General features: G+C 38.5%; 2 protein-coding genes across 2 annotated transcripts in view; one reads left to right on the plus strand and one right to left on the minus strand.

Annotated features, from left to right (window-relative positions):
* Nucleotides 1–1,836: 1,836 nt before the first annotated feature.
* LOC140235448 (uncharacterized) lies at nt 1,837–2,565 on the minus strand. The gene has a single exon (XM_072315474.1). The coding sequence runs from the start codon at nt 2,563–2,565 to the stop codon at nt 1,837–1,839; it is 729 nt and encodes a 242-aa protein (XP_072171575.1).
* Nucleotides 2,566–9,667: 7,102 nt separating this feature from the next.
* Nucleotides 9,668–21,673, plus strand: part of LOC140234735 (uncharacterized) — a 162,474-nt gene continuing 150,468 nt past the window's right edge. Inside the window, exon 1 of the mRNA XM_072314772.1 lies at nt 9,668–9,710. Within this exon, the coding sequence (XP_072170873.1) occupies nt 9,708–9,710 (3 nt within the window). The 5' untranslated portion in view covers nt 9,668–9,707. The remainder of the gene's footprint in view (nt 9,711–21,673) is intronic.

Consider the following 21,673-nt stretch of genomic DNA (forward strand, 5'->3'; position numbering starts at 1 on the left):
GGATAGATTTCTTTATAACTTCAGAATCAATATCATCATAACCAGGACTTTTGTTTGGTTTGAACTCAATAGCTGTCTTAAGAATTTCACTTGGTTGTATGGGTCGTAGGAAAAAAGAATCTAAGTAAGTTCTCTTTGGTAAAAAGTCATGAAAAGAATTTGCAGCAGGAGGCAAGTTATCTACAATGTCAGAGCCAATTGACCTGAAATAATCATTACAAAAATTAACAACTTCCTGTGGGTCTGTTATATCAACATTATTGTGTTTGAGATCAAAATATTGCACCTTTTCCTTGTTTTTATTCAGAATATCATTTATAACATGCCATGTTCCTTTGCTGTTGTTTCGTACTTTCAAAAAACGACTATGGTAATAATGTTGCTTTTCACGACGTATTGCACTAGATACTATATTTCTATATTGCGTATAAACACATTTTCTATAATCAGTAGGGTTCTTTATATACTTTCGATACAAAATATATTTTTTCTTACACATCTTTCTTAATTCCTTCGTGAACCATGGATTAACATCAGCTTTTTTGCATCGTACTTCTTTCAGAGGAAAACATTGATTATATGCGGTTGTCACCTTGTCAATAAAAATTTGAAATCTATCATCAACATCAGTGCTCCTATAAACATCATTCCAGTCGAAGGATCCAAGTAATCTTTGAAATTCACCAATACTCTCATCATTTATAAATCTCTTGTAACATTTGGATTGAGAACAATTATACTTTTCAAACCTGACAACTGTAAATACACTTAAATGATCACTAACATCATTTACCAAAACTCCGGATTTCAATACATTAGTAATATCATTTGTGAAGATGTTATCAATAAGAGTTGCAGAATTTTGTGTTATCCTAGTGGGATTTAGGATTAGTGGTGTAAAAGAGAATGATGTTACCAAATCAATAAAACTATTTACATGTGGATTAGAAATTGTTGCTAAAAGATCAATATTAAAATCCCCAATGAGAAAACATTGTTTATTTTCTCTAGATATTGCACTGAGTGATTTTTCTAAAGCAGGCAAAAACTCATTCATGGTTTGACCGGGAGGCCTGTACACAATGGCAAGAATTATATTGTTTGATTTGGAATATATTTCAATGAAAATTGATTCTATGAAAGAATTAAAAAGATATAAATCATTCCTTTGCTTATATCTCACACCATTTTTGATCAAACAACCAACACCTCCTCCACGTTTACTTGTCCTACCACATCCAACAAAAGCGTACCCTGGTATATTGATTGATTCATGTGTAGAAAGCCAGGTTTCTGTCAGAGCTATACATGAAAGTTGGCAAGAAATATCGGCAATCACACTGCGAAAATTGTCAAAATTTTTCTTAATACTCCTACAATTAAAGTGAACCACAGAAAAAACGTTTTTGTTTTCATAATTGCTACAATTCATTACATCACTGAAGTCCTCTGGTAAGATATAATCAACATTACCAATATTCACCTCATCAAAAGAGAAACTATTATCATCTGCTTGAAAACATGAATTACAAATTGATTCAGAAGCCTTTAATACTTGCCTACGACATACACTACATAACTTCGAATCTGGAAACATATAGAAAAAAACAATGACACAAAACACATCAAAATTATCTCACAATATAAAGAATAACATCCCAAAACACTTGCTAGGATATGTATACAGAAAAGGGACCAGAATATACACGTATTGCACCTGGAGATCAGTTAGCCAATGGCTGTAAGTCATAGTGCTATACAGAGTAGATGTGGCACTCACATCATGTAGACCAGTTTACATTTCATATCATCAATCTCGCACATGTGGCTATTTTTCTACAAATGATCTAAATCTCTTCTTGAGTGAACTATCTTTTTGAGTGGGGTACCATTGTGAGTGTTGACTGAGACGAAGATCCTGCCGTCCATACTCCATGCATGAGTGAGCTTGCTGTTTGGCTTGCGGATCATAGTGAATGCATCCCACAACAATGCTCGATTGCTGTCAGTTAGGTCCTCGTGTATGGATATTCCACTTTTCTTTTCCTTCAGTTTCTTCTTGTTCTTTAGCAGGGTCTGACGATACTGGTAGGATGTCAACTTGACAATGATGGCTCTTGGCTTGGGCCGAGTACCCTCAGGAGGAGGGTTCCTTCTTCGAACTCGATGGCTCCTGTCGATGGCACTTGAAGGGAGATCTACATCCAGCATTTCCTTCGATATCCGACGTATTGTTTCAGTTGTATCTTCTTTTTCTGTTTCAGGGACACCAAAGAAACGGACACAGTTCCGCCGCGAATACTGCTCCTGGTCATTGAGCTTTGTTTTCAGCTTGTTGATTTCATGAAATGACTTCTCGTTTTCCTTTTTTACTTCACAGAGTTCCTTCTCACAGTTGTCGAGTTTGCACTGAAGTTCGAGAACTTTCCCTTCCGTTTGTTCCACGCGCATGAGGTATTCACTGACTTTTGTTGCAACTGCATCCTCCACTGTTCTTCTGATAGCATTCAGGAATTCATTGTCCTGGAGTATCTCCTTCAGCAGTGCAGCTGTTTGTCGGGTCATTGTTAGGATGCAGAAACAAGTGAATACATTGCACGGTAGAAGTACAATGAAAATGAAAATGCAGAGACCCGTCTCATAGAAATTTGAGTTGCATAGACAGTCTAGTAAGCCTGTCTGTGGGTACTGTTGATGATTCTGAATTCTTCAAAATACTGATTGAGGACGTTTAAATAACCCACAGAGAGGTCCTGACGAGTCCAACACGAATACAACAGAGAAATACGCAGGTGGGACTGCACAGAATCAATTTGTCAAAGTTCGGTTAAACGATAAATGAGGTGCACTCAGGATTTCAGACATTTGATCCTCAATACAGGGTCCCAGTGAGCACAGTGAGACATCAGTCCACGAACGGGTCACTGTTCACAAAGTTTAGCTGTGTTGGCTATAGTCTACGTAGATCTAGTATGCAATGACAAATGTAGTTACCGATTTGAACATGCTCAGATAACCACACAGTTGTAAGCATGTGGGGCTGTACAGAGTGCAAGTTCAGAATGTGCAGCAATAAACACAGTAACATGGTCAAAGTTCACTCAAGATTTCCAATTTTCGATCTCCAGGCATTCAACTTACAAAATCAGTCTGTCATGTTCATTCTTGGTAGATGTTCAGGTTATTCCAAAAACAGTCTAAAAGTGAGATTTGAGTGAGATTTGAGACCACCGTTCCAGCATGCAGCAAGTCATCTTTTGTAGCTATGACTTGGGTCAAGAGTAATATTATTCCCTCTGCTTTCTGAAAGAGGTAAGCCAAGTGCTCTTTTATAATGCTAAAAAAGTGAAAATACCTTGAATTTCCTTTTTTCTACCTTGTATATTTAATGTCCACAATGGTGTCATGAACTGTAGTAGTCTCCTTGTCCAGCGATGACAGCGCCAAAATTTTAAAAATTCATAACTTTTGAACGGAATGTCCAACTTTCCTAAAACTTTCACTGATGAGATCAACTAATATTGCTGCTTTCACTCAATCCACATTTATATTTGGGTTTTGGTTTCCTTTATGTTGATTGCCTGCATGGGAGAGAGAGAGAGGGGGGGGGGGTGAGGGAGAGAGGGAGGATGACATGAAGGAGAGGGGTAAACTTACTCCACTCTATTACATTCGGTTCTTCCTCTCTCTTGGATTCGATTGAAGTGAGAAAAAATATTCCTCGGTTTTCGCGCGATTTTGCACGCACTTGCCTTCCTTCACCCGTTCAGACATCTATTTGATTCCACATATCGAAACCTACAGGGGGCCCCATGTCATTCTAGCTCACAGACATTTGATCATAATCGGGGGGTACCTTGTCGTGACGACTAAAAAAAAAAAAAAAAATGGGGGGGGGGGAGAAAAGAAGAAATGAACGGGGGAAAATTCCACCTCGGGATATGATAAAAGTGCCCGCTTTATTGTGATTCTTGAAAGAGAAGAAGAAAAACAACATCGTGAACATGCAAAGCTTAGTCGTTTGAGATCGCACGACCTCCAGTTTTTTGATTCGGAGAAGAAATGGCGCCCTCTTTGTTGGTTTACTCGTATTTTACATCAGTCATCAGTATCGATAACAATTTCAGCAAGAAACAATAGAAAAACTGTCAACCGTATCCGTAGATTTGAGAGTAATATATTCTGACGTAGCACGTAGATAATTCAAACTTGCAGTTTTCGATGTGCGTTTATTGTTGAATTTATTCTAAAAACCATTCTCCATGATGTTCTACTAAACGTGGGCTTAGCAAGATTATGAAAAAACAAAAGTGTTTTTTTTTTCTTAAAACTTCAAAGTGGTATAGCAAGCATGTTAAATGGAAATCTATTTCTCATGAAATCTTGTTATATCTGATAAGAATATTGCTCAAACTTGTTTCTGATTCCACTGTTAAAATTATCCCACACTGCCACCAGTTTCCTGTTCTCCCGACCACCCCCTCCCCTACCCCCCCCCCCCAAAAAAAGTGCTACAAAGCAAATAAGCAAACAGCAACAACAAGTATAATAATTTGACCAGGATGTGCTTTCGCCGTGTCCACACTTAGCTTTTGGTGTCTAAGTTATCCCTGAAGTTAACAGTCATAGTCATTGATGCAAAGCTTGATTAGCAATTTATGGTACTTCATGAGGAGCTAATTACATCTGAAGCACTTGGACCAGAATTCTTATATCATTTGTCAGTTTCAATTTGCAAAGGCTATGGTAAATAGGTGAAGGGGGTTAAGGACAAACGAAAACGAGGTAATAGATACTTTGCTTAACCATAAGTGTGATGAACCTTCGAAATGTGGAAGTCATGTTGAAACAGAAAAAAAAATACAAATTCACGTGTTACAAACACATCCAGACATTGGTTGCAATTTGCGCACGTAGAATTTCCTTGCTTTTTTGCTCAAGCTAAGGGGAAAAAAATGAGAGAAAAAAAGAAAATGAGCGGGGAAAAGGACTTGGTCAGGTCATACGATTAGGAGTAAAGGGGCAATAGTGGAGAGTTTGCGTGCAAATTCACACGATCCAATAACAAGGAATTTGCCAATCTAAACAAGAGTGAATAATGGAAAGTACCCGGCTCTTGAAATTTTTTTTCGCCTGAGAATTATCGGAAACTCGAAACGGAGTCTTGGAAAAGTTCTTTTTCCCCTCTCTTCTTCGGGAAAAATGTTAGAAAAAAAAAGAAGAAAAATGCTTTCAGTATTTTCCCCTCTGTTATCCTGTTTTCAGGCGTCAACTCTCTTGCGGGTTTCTCCAAATAGCGTTCGGAATTGGCCAGTCGTTTTCCGCGAGTAATGTTTGGTTGGGTTTTCAGGCATTGTACGGCCCGAATGTTGTTGGAGAACGTCGAGGGAATTCAAACGAACACGGGGAAAGTCCTTGATGGCGTAAAACATGAAACTTTAAAAAAGAAGCTACGAACAACACCAAAAAAAAAAGTTCCTATCCCCTTCTCGTAAGAGGGCAAGCGCTCGTGGCAGTTTGTGAAAAACGTGACAAATCATTGCGTGTTTTCCTTAAGTGTTACTCTTAAGGATGCCATTATTGCCATAGTAACTTTTTTGTGAGTTTTTTCAAATCATGTTACTTTGGTAACTGGTTAACTATTATCATACTTATCATATTCACGTTAACATTTTTTCTGTCTACATACTATAAGTTTTCAAAGAGGCGTGTTTTTTTTTTTTCTCCATCCCCTCATCACTACATCCAATATTAATAACATTCGGCACATCAAGATACATCTCACAGATGAATGTTAGTGTTAAAGTTCAAATCAAATCAATGCGTAATGTAAGAATAGAAAAACAATTATCTCCAGCAGTTCCAGAATCGCATCTTTAAATAATGCAAGTTTCTCCACCACCTTGTACCCATTTCCCTCTCCCTCTTTGGCCGTTGATTAGATAAACCTCCTCATGACCCATTTTGTCCTTCCCAGTGAGAAGCTGACGGGTTGTGTTTCCCGCCGATGGTGCGTGAACTTCTGAGCTCGCAGAAGTGCACGTTTCCTTATTTTGAGCCCGAGGAGCGAAGCACCTGCGTGCTCCAAAGGGTCACCTTCGACTATACTTTCCCCCACACCAGATTCCAGTACCCCCTCGTCCCCCTTGGGCGAGAGGTTGCCGTCATCTTTTGGGCAGGTGGTATCGTGGGCGTTATGGGATTCAGCTGCTGTAAGTGGGGATAATAACAGGACCTTTTCCATCTCATGCTCGTGTTCATACGTGTGAGTTATGTACTCGTTTTCTTTACTTTTTCCTCCCCATTTGCCCATCTTTACCTTCTTTTCATTCTCTTCCCGTGTCTCCATGATCTTCTTGCTCACCTGTAGGTTATTGCTAGAACTAACTCTTTCCTCTTTAATCTCATAATCATCATTTGTTTTCCTAACCAAATTAACCTGATTCCCTAACACTTATTTCACCTTACATCAGATTATGGTTGTTCAACTATATTATCATTTGTTTGTATAATCGTATCTTGTGTGAAGAGTTCTCTTCAAAATATGTCCTATATAGCAGAATGGAGGTACATGTACCTAACTCTCGAAAAAGAGTGTTACTATTAGCCTACATCGTATGTAGATGTGAACTGCAGTGTATTTCAAAAGAGACGACAGAATTCGGGTGTTTGCGTGAAATGACTGAAATCTGCGTTTATAGTCTCATGAATAAAGTCATTTGATTCCGGCAGTCTTGAACTTGAACGTTTCAGTTGTTCTATAATCATATAGATTGTAGTTAGTTTCTTTGTTTGCTGATGCAGTTTGTTTTATATTTTGTTATTTTATTTTGCGTACATACATATTTCTCTGCAATGTACTATTACTCTTTTCAAAATTAGCATTTTAATATGTCTTTACTGGCATCAATATGCAACCTCCACGATTTTATTTTGTATTTTTCATGTGATGCTTTGATTAATTAGGTTAGGGTTATCACTGAGAGCTTAGAATGGTTGTTCTATCTTTTTGCTATCTATCGTTCCAAACTTTTATCAAAGTCTTTAATGTTCTTTCACCTAAACTTACTCTCTCGTAGATCAATCGCGCTATGACGTAAATAATGCTTTTCCCAGAAAGTTAACACGAAGAGATACACACTTCGTTACGATAAAACATTACGAGAAAAATAATAATAACAAGAGGAGGGTACTGGTGTAGGTACGCTCCATAACTTAATTATCTGTTAGAGATTGCTTGGGTACCACCTGCCTTGATGCCGGTAATCAATTAATTTTGATACCACTCTACGCACGACATCCTTATTCTCAACAGTCACAATTATTATGACTCAAGGCTGATTAGGTATTGCGGAACTCAAGGATTTCTCGAAATTTCGCACCTAATTAATTGCTTATCGAAGTTCATTGCAAAGACCATTAATGATATACGTAGAGGGTGAATTTGCTGTCTTGGAGGCTTACATGAATGTGATTGATCTTAAACTAACATGTTATACTTGATACTTGATACAGTAATCCCTCTCGCAGCTCCAAGAAGCAAAACTGGGATGAACTACACATGTGTGCCACTGGGAGGTGCCACTGGGAGGTGCCACGGTGATGATCTTTATTTACAATAAAAGTGTGCGATGTATAGAGGACAATGGCGAATTTATTGTTTTATCATCGATATTGCACAGCTCTCTTGTGTGTTTTCTTTGCTTGCATCCCTAGCCACACAATGATCTTTTTTCCAAAAGGATTTTTTTTTTGGTTGTGTGTGTGTGTGTGTGTGTGTGGAATTTGCAAAGCAAATGTTTGATGTGGACGCAAGAGGGCGTTATCTGCTTATTTCAGCACTAGGCCATACACGTAATTTGTGTTCAATAGGCTGTCCAAGGTCTGTGGTATGTCGTATACATACTGTCCCCCAATAAGACATATCTCTTTGAGAAACACTTATGAGAAACACTTATGAAATGCAATAATTTCAGGATGTCTGGTGATTTTGAAAAACAGAATGCCAGTGACACTCGAAGAAATTCAGTTCGTATACTTTCAGATCACACGTTATTGTTACAACAAGTCTTTATCTTCGGATGTAAACTCGACGAATAACTTAACCATCAAACTAGAATCCTTATATCTTATTTACTTGTACCAGACTGTTACTTTGCACTAAATGGTAATAATACTGACACCAACTAACACATTCAGACACGAGACATTATTTTACACTATGCGGTTTATACTATTCCTTGTATGGGACTATGTGTATGAGTGTTTCGAATGGGGACTTTGATACTTTAATACTTTAAGACAGATCTTGGCACACATAATGTTGGTTTTAGAGTATCGAGGGCTTGAACGTTAGCACTTTTGCTTAATCATTGTTTTCACTCATAAAGATCTCCAATGTGTATTTCCCCCTTCAGAATCCCTTTTCTATCATTGATCTAATTAATGTTCCCTGGTCATTTCCAATCTCTACTGTGCAGACATTTATTATGCATACAGAGTAGTACAACGAAATGATTGATGGAGATTATCACACAATCGTACTTACTAAATGGGGGAAATTTGTGTCTTATTCTTCCACTGTAAAACTGGGTCATCAATTAAAACTTGACAAAATCATTGACAATGATCGTATCAAACAAAGCTGATATTTGGCGTTAAATCATGTACACAGAACTTGGCTGTTGTTGGTTTGGTAACATTACACCTACAGAGATAAACTGGGAATGGAGTATATGAATATATATCGTGCTCCATCTAGTTCGTAATATAATATCCGTCAGTGTCTGTATTATCGTTGATGACGTTCAAGCAGTTTTTCCCCACTCTTGATCTTTAAACTTGAAAAGGCCTGAAAGGAGATAATTTAAAAATCATATGGCTTCACAGAGGCATGTTTTTCTCACTTTCTGTATGCAGATTATACCTGTGTCAACGGAGAAATTACAAGGAATCGTGACCTCTGAAAACAATCCGCACATCCTGGAAAGGGAAGCCCTTCACGTTCTCTATAATTGCGTCATCAGAAGAAATGAGCAATTTCTTCATCCATCTATGATGAGTACCCAGACTTTGGGGAAGACCTCGTCAAGCAATGGCTGAGGGAGGCAGCAGGACAGTGCTTTCGTCGTCGTCGCCATCGGATGTGCGCAAGCGCAGCCCCGCGATTCCGTCCGTGCGCGTCGAGCAACCGGACGACGCTGACGATGAAGAGCAGCAGTACGCAGACGACACGCACGCCGCCAGTCCGGAAAGCGCGGGTTCTGACGAGGCGCCGAAAAGGAATAGCGCCGCCAACCGATGGCTGATCGTGCGGTCGCATTTTCACAAAGAGGCGGATGGCGGCTCGGTGTCACCTGTCGGAGGTACGGGTAGTCCCTCGGAGGGGCCCACTGATCCAAGGAGTTTGATCGCGCTCATTCAAACGGGGTCGTCGGTGCAGAGCTACACGCGACTCAAGAGGCAGCTGAAACGTTGCGATCGCCAGTGGGTGCTCCGATTTCTGGAACTTCGCGGATTGGAATTACTCTACTTGTCCCTGCAAAGGCTTAGCGCTCCTGGTCCGGGTCGCCCCGGCCGACGATCGCCCCGGCTTGCGGATGCCTTCGCGCAGATAGAGTGTGTCGCCTGCTTCAAGGCCGTTATGGATTCCCAGGCAGGATTGGAATATATTATTGAGGATACCGAATTCACTCGCAAGTTGGCCAATGGTGAGTTTTCACTCAGAATCCTATTGTATGTTTACTAAATGCGAATATCATGCGTTTAGATTTTAGAGAGTAAAATGCGAAGGTTTGCAATATTTTTGGCACTTTGACTTTGTAATGTATGTAAAAGCAAAAAAACAACAACAAATTGTATTTTTCTACAAGTTCATATTGTCTTACATAAGAGTAATAACAATGATAGAAATGAAATAATACTGTTATGTGCAATAGAAATATTCGATGATTAGTCACATCTCGAACAAAACTTTGGGGAAAAAATAAGGAGCTAATAATAAAGTGAAGTTAACAAAATACATGAATAGTCAGATTTGTTCACGCAACACTGCTTGGCAAAATTTGCGAGCATTTTGTCGTTTTCCGCTGAAAGCAAGAATTTAACGGTCGCTGCAAGAATTGGAGAAAAAGGGAGAAGAAAGAGAGAAAAATTCGTTGTTTTTGTTTGTCGGTGTAGGTCTATTGTCTTGGCATTCTGGTTTGCTGTTCATGGCCTTGGTGCATGGCGCCAAGAGTGTCGGAACAACAGTTTACGAGTGAACATGAACACAAAGAGGGAATACAGTGAATCACGAAAGGAAAAAAAAAGCATTCCATAACAGTCATTTTTAGCTTCATATAGAACAATATAAAGACGTATTTAGTGTGCTAAGGCATACTGGTATGCGCATTGTTATCTATTGTTCTTGATTAAACAACAGCAACTTATCGAAGACCGTGTCTTCATCTTCTTCCAGTTCTGATTAAAAGTAAATATTCAATGCCTCGCTACCAAAAAAAAAAAAAAAAATAGGGTGCACAAGTTTTCCTTTTATGTACTCACCACCATTGTGCCCTCTCTGTATACTATATATACTTTTGTTTTCTGTGTTCATGTAGTGTGGAAGTCAAATGTGTGTGCAACGGATGAAGCCCAACACTGCTTTCTAATACGATGGGATTTTGGATAGACCTATAAATAGACAGTCTATTCTCTTGCACGCTCATTAGTGCGACTATTAAAGCTTGGTTGTGGCACAGCTACGGGTATACCGGCAGCTGTGTCTCCGACGCGGTGTTGTGGACACCAATGCCACGACAACAAAGTATGGCTTCGTGCACGCATACAAGTGCAAGAGCGGATGACATCTTAAAATCTGCAGACCATATAAATGTACATGAAACCAAAACACACACACACACACATACACATACATGTATATCAGCCATAAGAATTGATTCAGAAAAGATGCGTCTCTTTCTTGACATATTAACGTCTAAAATGAATTTTTAAAAATGACAGCATGTGACAATGAACTAACATGTTACACACAATATCATGCAACACTGTGTTCGTTCCGGAAAAGACGTTCTCTGAACGCAGACAGATTATCAGAGCGCAGGCACAATTAAAGAATGCATTCTATGTGAAGATCGAAATAATAACTGTGCGACCCATGTATTTGTCTGTAAACATGGAGATAACGCTACGTCATGGATGACGTCGCATTGCTTGTTAAAGAGCAGTCAGGAGTGACGCAGAGAGAGAATTAGATAGAAATATAGAAATACACAAAAAGGCAGAAATATTTTTAACTAAAGGCACTCAAAAAGTTCAAATCTCCGCCGAGGCCATTGTAAGGCTGCTCACGCCATCGAATCATGCAGACATCCTTATAATCACCCCAAAACCTGGATCTGGATCCAGATCCAGGTCCAGGTCACAAACGCAAACTATCTTCCATCGCCTTCTACCACAACGGACCTACTTCTCCTGAAAATCCCCTCATAACTTTTTGAGTAATATTAATGACATACAGATAAAAAAAAAACAAAAAACAAACAAACAGCCTCCAGGGAAAACATAGCATCATTGCTGGAGGTAACAATTATGAATGTAGAAACCTGATTTAGATTAGTTAATTTCGACGCAGAACTTATCCATACCACACTGAAGTAGAAAACAAACTTCCACTTTTGTGGGTTACATGTATAACTAATGTCGTAGTCAGTGGAAACTAGATATAAAATGCATATTGTTGATTGTCAGGTAAAGATGAATGGGGGTAAAGTAGGGTAGTGTCGGATGGGGGAGTGACTAGGAGGTGGGGGCGGTGGAAGGGGTGTCAGGGGGAGGCATTGCCTTCGTGAATATTGATGTTTGTAGCCAGGTCGTGTTTATCTCTCGGAATGATGCTATTTTGACACGTCGCGCAGTGATTCGAATCACACATGACTGGATTCGAAAAGGGAAGTATCTGTCGATAATCACTTGTTTGCAGGGCTCGCAAACATCAATACACCTGCATGTAGTTCATTTCACAAAATAGCAAAGCATAAAAGGACAGAAATATTGATATGAAAGCGCCCAGAACAGGTACTTCTGCCCTTATAGCAGAGGAAACGACATTACAATGCCCAAGTGTTTCAGTTGCTACCTATAACATTACTGGGCAAGGGACCTTAACATATCACTAAGCTTTGAAAGTGGAATACTGAGGGTTTTCATGTGTCTGTCTGAGTGAAAGGTGGGTGGTCCATGTCTCATAAGTTTGCACAGTCATCCAATCGCATGAGTAAACATACATTCCTACCCACCCTGAAAGTTTGTGTTAAATCGCTGGTAACTTTGCCCCATAGTACGCGTGCATCCGCGACAAAATGGTGGTCTCTTCTCAATTGCTCCACCTATCCCATCCCCCCCCCCCCCCCCCCCCAGCCAGGCGACATAACTCTTCATCCACCTGTTTACTTACTCATGTATTTGATCATATTTGATCATAATTCTTTTATTATAGTCATAATTCTTTATACCCATATTTTTTTTGTACCCGTATATGCAAATACTATTAATGTCGACCTCATATTAAATACATCTCCGTAGCCCGCTGTGTCTGCTCCTTGCTCATCTCTACCCTCTCACCCCCCCCGCCGCCCCTCTTTCATCATTGCCCCCTTTCTTTCTTTAATACTTTCTTACTTCGAATTTTATCCTCATTGTAAGTCGATTATTGCAATAAACCGATATAGCATTCTCATTCGATTTATCCTCCTTTCCCTATAATGTCGCACGAAGCAGGATCTTTCTGCTAGACACACCTGCGTAATTACAACCTTCCTCTGACATAGCCCAGGTTTTCAGCAATTTGCAACAACTGACACTTATCATTGCTGAACTTTCATGCTTTTTATCCTTTATCGCGTCGAAATAATATTCATCTTCTTTAATTTCTCTGCAGCAGTTCCATGTATGCTCCGCTTTTCCGTGATGTAAATATGTACTCGTATATTTCGTGAAAATATTTATGACACCAGTCGAAACACACTGCTTAATAAAACCATCGTCTGCAGTCAAAACAGCTACAGTAAATACACATATGAACAAACACAAATGCACATTTATTTTTCCCCCAGGTGGAGTTTAAAGTCTTCTTCTTCTTCTTTTTCTTCCATGTATAAAGTAGGCTCAGTATCATATTTCAGTTTTTTTGAGTTTTCTCGATTTGCATGTGTGATGCTGTTGAGAGACACTACGAGGCACAGTGTAGTGTAGTTCTCTGCAGGGAGGTGAAGTTCTCTGTAATCTCATGTCCCTGTTTCATGTGCACGAATATGGCTTCAGTGCCGTCACGGGCAATTACGTTTTCATTTCAGGGTCAAGAAACAACTTTACGCGCGGATAATCTGTTCATTACCATGGCCCTGTGAGTGGTTTTAAGGAAGTACTAGCAACGGACGGGATGCGGTAACAAACGTTATCTCTCAACAGTCGAAAAAGGCGCAAACACTCCTGAGAAGACTACGTTTGATATTCAGACATTTGCGCAAAAGAGATTGCGAAAGAAATCCATGAGTCTTCATTAAATCCCCTCCCCAGGTCTCTTCTTCTTTTCCTTTCTCTTTACAACGTGCTTTTTTCTGTGCCCTTTACTTCATTCAACTTTGAGATGGCAAACTACGTAACTCCATTCTTAATGGGAAATTAGGACGGTCATCTGGCATCGTTCCCTCTGCGACCGTCATACACACACACACACACACACACACACACACACACACACACGGATGCACACACATACAATAAATAAAATCGATAACTGTGAAGTAGCTGTTAATTGTAGAGGATCGACTTTTGTATCCTCTTACCTTATTACGCACGATTCTTCCGGTTCGCTATGGCAGTTCGTTACTTAAATGACTTTAGGCCTCATTGGATTTAGAGTAAAAGTGCACTTTGGATTTTATCTTAAAGCTCTTTAATTTGCGTCTTTGTACAAGGCCAAGAGGGATTTATCTCGTCTTTTTACTTTGGTAACACCCTTTGATGTTATGCCACAACAATAATGCAGTTTGGCATTTAGGTGTATACTGTACCCCCCCCCCCCCCACGAATGTTTTCTTTCTTTTATTTCTTTTCGTTAGTTTTTGTTTATAATCGTCAAATATCCGTTTTTTATCGAGACATAAATCCTCAAGTTATGCATTAGAAACTAAAGTGCTATTGATTAATCATGTTGTTTTTTTTTATCCACATGCAGTATTCAAATACATCGCTTTCTTCCTTTTAATAATGCTCTTACATCATGTGCCCGCAGAGATCTACATGTACCTTTACATTGCTTGATCATCTGAGTATGTTTTATGCTGAATATTGGTTGGGATGAAACCCCATAAAGTACATGTCATAATTTTGATTTTCGGTACAGCCTGGTATCAAATGACAAATGTCGCTTTTTCCTCTCTCCTTCCCCTTCTATTCGTTTTTATGTTTCGGTTTTTTTTTTTCAGATATCATGCAATAGAATAGGTTGTTAAAAGTGTGAGTAAAATAGTCGAACTCTGGAGAAAATCATCACATGACTTAAAGCCACGATTTAATATTGGGAGCAGCGATTAGAAAAATTTTCAAATCATCACAATTGATGCATTATTATTATGTAGGCCTGTGGTTCAGTTGTATCCTAAAACATCCTGCCGCACCAAAAAAAAAAAAAAAAAAATCATCGCAATAAAGCCGCAAATATAAGAAAATATTACTAATTTTCTCAATAAACCATAATTGCAGACAGTGTATTCTACAGGCGGTTTGTAATAAAACTGTTGTTCACATTTTGTGTATTTAACAATAGTTAACATTGATTATAACTCGGCAGAGCCAAGACGGAGCATAAAGAAAATATCAGTGAATTGACCCCTTATAGAATGTTGGCCACTTACAATGTGTGTGTATGCACTCTCCTTGGTCTATCAGAATTTCGACCAATAGCTTTTGCTCTCTGTGTAACTACAAAAATAACCCGGAGACCATCAAGCCGGATTTGCTCATCAAATTTCAAGTGAAAGTAATTCTATATTCCACCGGATTGAAGTTGAATGGCTTTGTCCTTGCTCATCTTAGAGCAGATTTGAAGATTTTATGACTGGCGCGACTGAAAGAAAAAAAATCGAATATGCAACGTGTGTACACTGAGTATGAACGGAACACAAAGCAGGTGACACGAGAACGTTACGTTGATGAATTATGAAGCATTTAAGTTGGTTACACTTTTTCTTTAATCGATTTCTGAACAAAGACGTCTCTGTCTGGGGGATACGTATAGCAGAGGTCAAGTTAATCGGAGTAAGTGTGATGACCTGGCTCTTCGCTTCCAAGTGAAGATTTCATGGAAGTGTATAGGCAAGAGTGTAAGAGAAGGAAAGAAAGAAAGAGGAAATATAGAGGCCCATACACACTCATACACACACACACGCACACACACACACACACACACACACACACACACACACACAAACAGACAAGCAGAGGGACAGACAGAACGACAAGGAGGAGGAGGAGGAGGACGGGGAAGATAGCAAGAGAACCGTGCTTGTATTTGCATGACCCCCATGTACCCAAGGGGTCAGGGAAACCCCTGGAGGGTGAGATCCGTCACCCTAATACTTCCGAGCTGACAGGTGCCGGAACAAGTCAAAATTTGGGGCTTGGACCACAATAGGGGGGCGACTATCCCTTGAAGGCGTGGTAGGTTTCTTTCTGTTGTATTCCATCAGGGTTTCTTTCCTCTCTTTCTTGTTTTTTTTTTTCTTCTATTTTTCGTCACATTTTACAAAAACACATAAGTTCTACAGACAAAATTTTCCTTTCATATTTTTAATGTCAGCCTCACGCTTGTGCCAAAGGTGCGGAAGTAAATTGAAGAACAACAATGAAAACGATCAAGACAGGGTATGATCATCGTCATTTTTAGAGGGGGGAATTATTGCCAAGCAAAGCCGAGATGACAGTTTAAAAGTGATAGAAAAGTACAACGGGCAAAGGAAATTGCGGTCGCTTTCAAACGAACGTAGAGTCAAAGAATGCAAATTGTTGTTACAAATGAAAACGTCAATACTGTTTCATTTCAAGGCGCCAGCTATATGTACGTATCAACAGATCTAAACACGAGTGAATGTGTATATGTGTATATGTTTCTGTAAATACTCGTGAAGCGATCAATTCATTGTAGTTTTCATTTTGTGTATTTTGTAATAAACAATAAAAAAAAAACGATCAGTGTTTTTTAGTAGTAGCCATGATAAAAAATCATGGGCGTACATACTCGAGCAGGATTCGAACCCACGACCTCCTGATCACCGGACAGGCGTCATCTCCACTAGACCACCGAGCTTTCGCCCGACAGCAAGTGTTGGTTCTAATCCTTATAGCATGCAGCGGGTACTGCTTTTGTTATTCAAATTTATTTACGTCGATGTAGGGCAATTTGTCAATCAGTTGCAATGAAAACATCACGACGGAAGAACTTTATAAATTTGAATAAAAAAAAACGAATAATGATAAACGATAACTAAGTCAGTCAATAGGCCCATCATACATTTACGGGTCATGAAAATATAGTTCTCTGACATGTCCGAATTGTAGAAAATACAACGAATAGATCCCCAACTAATACGGAATACGGTGGGCTAGTTGAAGGTACAGAAACGATTTAGAAAAACACGACACAAAACAGAATTGACATAGAAGAATTAGTTTAAATGTTAAGAACATTATATTGCTATGATGACTTAAGTGAAGCCTGCGGGTTGATATTTATTCTTATGCGTCTATGAAGTGATGTTTCAATTAGTTGACATATTCGTCTATTCGAAGAATATTATGTATATAACTATTTTTATACACATATACACAATATGTGTATTTTCTTTTTTGTATGTAATGTGCAGATATGCATGATATATTATGTACTTATCGTTAGTATTCATTAAATTCAGTTTAAATTCTTTATTTCCATCGAACAAAAGGCGATGCATACAAAGTATACATGCAAAGTATACAAATGAAGAAGAAAAAAAGTATAAATAAGTTATAGAGTATTGTACAAAATGCACTTACGAATGAATGTATTGTATCAGAGAAACAATGCATACTATGGAAAATGACAACAAATAGGTAAACGATACGATAGAAAAGAGTGATCCACACACCAAAAAAAAAAAAAAGAAAAAAAAAGCAGAGCCTGTAAGGCATGGATCACTCAATGAACAATATGCAAATAACATATTCGTCAAAAGTTTATCTTTTTTAGGTAAGAGCATTTGTTAGATGCATGTTCAAAGCATACTGTTAACAGTACTTGAACAGTATAGAAGAAATACGAATGTAGCTAAATATTGCGCCACAGAAAAAAAAAATAGCCAAATGTACATATAAACAAAATATACAATATTGTTACAATATTGGTATAGTGTGTCATATGAAAATTGATAGAGACACGAACTCGTTAATGGGATGCAAGTAGAGGTCAGTCAATGTGTGGACATATCTGCAAGTCACGGTAGAATAGCTTGGAAGTAGAATCTTCCATTATACCTCTAAAGTTTGATCTTTCTGCTTCGTTGTCCCCAAATCGAGATTGGAGCTGATTACCCGTTAATTAGTAACCTAATCAATTCTCGATCAGGCCTTTGCCAAGATCCGCCGCTCAAAACACCATGCACTCAAAAGTACACACAACGTATTATAATGAGTGGATGTTGTGGGGTCGGTTCGTTATGGTTTCGGCTCACTGGCTAGTTACATCTTACCCCCGTCTTGCGTATGATACGGTAACTGCACTCCGACAAACGCGCGGAGTGGCATCGCACGGTGTCCGCTGTATACGTCACCTGTACAGGGTCCCCTCCGTTGTACAGGTGTGATGAGCACTGTATTTGTTTTCTGAGTATGCATACTGTTTACACGTCATCTCTATGATCGTCTTTTCGAGGCGAGAGAGAGATTTGCTTGTAAAGTGCACCGCAAAGTTTAACATCTTCAAGACGACACAAGTTTCCTATCTACCCCTTCTTTTCATGTTTTGTCTCTGCTTTGGCTCTGTTTTGTTTTGTTTTGTTTTGTTTTGTTTTGTTTTGTTTTGTTTTGTTTTGTTTTGTTTTGTTTTGTTTTGTTTTGTTTTGTTTTGTTTTGTTTTTGTTTTTTCCATCACTATAAGAACCTATATATTGGATGAACGAATCGAGAGATCAAACGGATGAGCGATAAGTTATCAAATTTCAAGAGTGCCTGCCGATATGGATGGATATTGATTACGGGGGTATTGAAGGCTATAATAGGCTATCAAATTCGGCCAAGTGTTAATGATGTTGTTAATCGATGCTGCAATCAGCTAGATTCTGAAGTTAATTGCAGGCGATTCGTTTGCTATGTGATAAAGCGGTTGAATTTATGGGTCAATATTGTCAATACGCGAGCGGTAGTTTTAGATAAGCTTTGATTTATACCCTCGTAACACCCTTGGTCAAGTATCTTTGTATTGCTGTAAAGATACATACGGTAAGTTTTTTGTCTGCTCCCTTTTGAGTACATAACCAGATGACATATATACATTACGTCATAAAGAAAATCAAAATTGTCTCAGCTTCTTCATGTAATCAGCAGGGATTCCACGAAGGGAAATGATGATGCAGATAAGATGTAGGGCCAACTTTTTCATTAGAGTCTGTCATACAAACTCCTTGAACAAACTTTGTCACTACAGGAATCTATTGAAGCATTATGTCTCGAGTGAGGTGGACAGCACTTGCTGGTTCCACTCGACAAAGACAAAGGTAGACTTTAGCAAAGCGTTTGCAGCTCCTCTTAACTTGTCCTTATGACAAGGCTCTCCTATGATCATAATAGCAAGAGAGAGAGAGAGATCCAGAGGGAGTGTGTGTGGGTGTGTGTGTGTGTGTGGTACATGTGTGTGTGTTTGTTTGTGTGTGTGACATAGAGAAAGAGGGGGAAGAGAAAAGGAGAAGGCGTGAGAAAAGAATCATCTGCTTGTTTGGCTATCTGTCATTCACGCAAGCGTCCCTCGGTCAGTTACATTCTTTTCCTCTCCTCTTTATCTCTCCCTCCTTTTCCTGTCTCCTCCTCCCATCTCTCTCTCTCTCTATCTCTCTCTTTCTTTTTCTAAAGCACCCTCTGTCCTGCTTTATTTATTTATCTCTATTTTTAGATATTTATCTATTTACATTTCTGTCAATATATTGACAATAATTGTCTCTATCCAACTGTCTATCTGTCTATCAATTTATCTATCTATCTATCTCTCTAAATATATTTCTATATTTCTATATTTCTATATTTCTATATTTCTATATTTCTATATTTCTATATTTCTATATTTCTATATTTCTATATTTCTATATTTCTATATTTCTATATTTCTATATTTCTATATTTCTATATTTCTATATTTCTATATTTCTATATTTCTATATTTCTATATTTCTATATTTCTATATTTCTATATTTCTATATTTCTATATTTCTATATTTCTATATTTCTATATTTCTATATTTCTATATTTCTATATTTCTATATTTCTATATTTCTATATTTCTATATTTCTGTATTTCTATATTTCTATATATCTATCTGTCCAGCTATGTAATCATCTATCTATGTATCTATCTATCAATCTGTCTTTAAGATATCTATTTTCAAGATCCGCAACAGGGTTATTCCATCTTGGGATAGCTAGTGCTATATTATACGTATCAACTGTTTGATATTTGTTTTTCTTTTTTTAGTCTTCTCTCCTCTTCGTTCTTTCACTCCGTCTGCTCGTTACATTCTTTGTGGACATAAAAGATACGAGTAAATTAGGCCATGTTCGATTTGAGTGGTGATAAAAGTCTTGTCAGGAAGAGTGACACCAAAAAAAAAAAAAAAAAAAAAAAGGCGGAGGACCCACACGTCCAATTTATGCAGCAACCAGTTGTTGACGAATAAACGTTCTCAATCAACCCATCCCCCATCTGATTACCCTCGCCCACTCACACACACTCCAACGCACACGCAAGCACGCCACAAAGAGACGCCATAAAGTATAACCTGTTCCTTTTTTCGTCTTTTCCCAACGTGAGGAAGGAGTGTATACAAAATGCAAAGTGATAAAAATGATCATGACGAAATAATGCAAACAGAGAAAATCGATATAAGTTTAAAGCATTTAAGTGTTACACTTAACTTGGCGATTGTATTGTGTTGATCCTTAACATGTCTTTCATCATCCGTGTTTATATTTTGTTTACTGGTGATGGCCAAAATAGTAGATTATCAGCATTGTTGCTTTCATGCTCATTAGAAGCTGTCACTTAATTTCGCTAAAGTTTCAAGGTTATCTTTACGAGTAACAAAACAGTTTATTGATCCTTATCTTATGGTGCTATTGCCTGCCATATATCAACATATGCGGTGGTGACTGTCAGTTATGATCCTATGTACTAATGATATATTCAGTACAGTGTATTGACATTAGACCCAACATGAATCGAAATGAAACGATGTTGAGGAGTTTTGCCCAGAGGGTATAGTAAAGGATCATGAGGGGGACTGGTACTTTTTGGAACATTAGCAACGGTTGCCAAAACAATCGGGACTATATAGATAAATCAATGTTTACTTTTTTGTAGGACCTACTTTACCGGGCATTTAGGCCCTACAGCCGGGGCTCGCCGACCTTTGAGTCTCTGCATTTGACAAGGGAGACCTTTTCATATACATGGATTCACAGTCTACCCCTTTCCCTCAAGCCTATACACACACTCACACGTGTACACAATACACCGTTTTATATCTCTTTGGTCGTTGAATGTATGTTTGGAATCAGCTTGAATGCCGAGCACTGTGGATTTCTATGTTTCGCGCTGTGAATACGTGAAGGTTGACACACTTGGATTAAAAAAAGGTTCCATGTGTTCAGTACAGCTTACGTTCAAACAAAGGTTTAAGTGTATCGGATCTGTTGTGCAAACCTTCCAGTTTGGTCCAAACTAAATCACAGAAAGAAATCAGAAGAGTTTGTGTGAAAACTCAGGCTCAAACTATCTAAAAGTTCGGCTCTGTAATACGGAAGTACCAATGAACTTCTCATTCACATTCTTCTGTATTTTGAAATACACCAGTGCTTTTTTAATTATCCCTAATGAATGTTATCGTGACTTGTTTGCGAAAAATATGAGTTACACTGTATCTAGAGCCACCCTATGCCACAGGGATGTGCATTTCTTTACAAGTTGGATCTGATGGCTAAAATATATCTTCCTCGTCTGCCTTCCTGGATCTTACTTTTCAGTGCAAGCGCATGCCTTATTGATTGCAGTGTCTATAGAAACTTGACGCATCTACGATCGCAAACGTGTCAATCATGAAATCAGTGTTTTTCTATTATGCCTTAGACTCTTTTTCTTTCTATTAAGGGAACGGCGGAATTAGTCATCGGAAGTGATAAGTGGATAAACAACGAATATACTATTTGCATTTATCAACGCAATCAATCTTTGTCGACATGGGTGCCCGGCTACACCTTTTCCCTCATGATAGACTGAAAATGGGAATTATAAACTGCGAGATGAAATCCCAGAGCTTCTTTTGGTATATACAAAGTATACAAATACAGTGTATTACATATGCATCTATTGA

This window comes from Diadema setosum, chromosome 11, assembly GCF_964275005.1.
Source record: "Diadema setosum chromosome 11, eeDiaSeto1, whole genome shotgun sequence".
Lineage (NCBI taxonomy): Eukaryota > Metazoa > Echinodermata > Echinoidea > Diadematoida > Diadematidae > Diadema > Diadema setosum.

Bases quoted from the DNA above. Each gene is read 5' to 3' on its own strand.
- LOC140235448 (XM_072315474.1), bottom strand. From the start codon at position 2,565: ATGACCCGACAAACAGCTGCACTGCTGAAGGAGATACTCCAGGACAAT.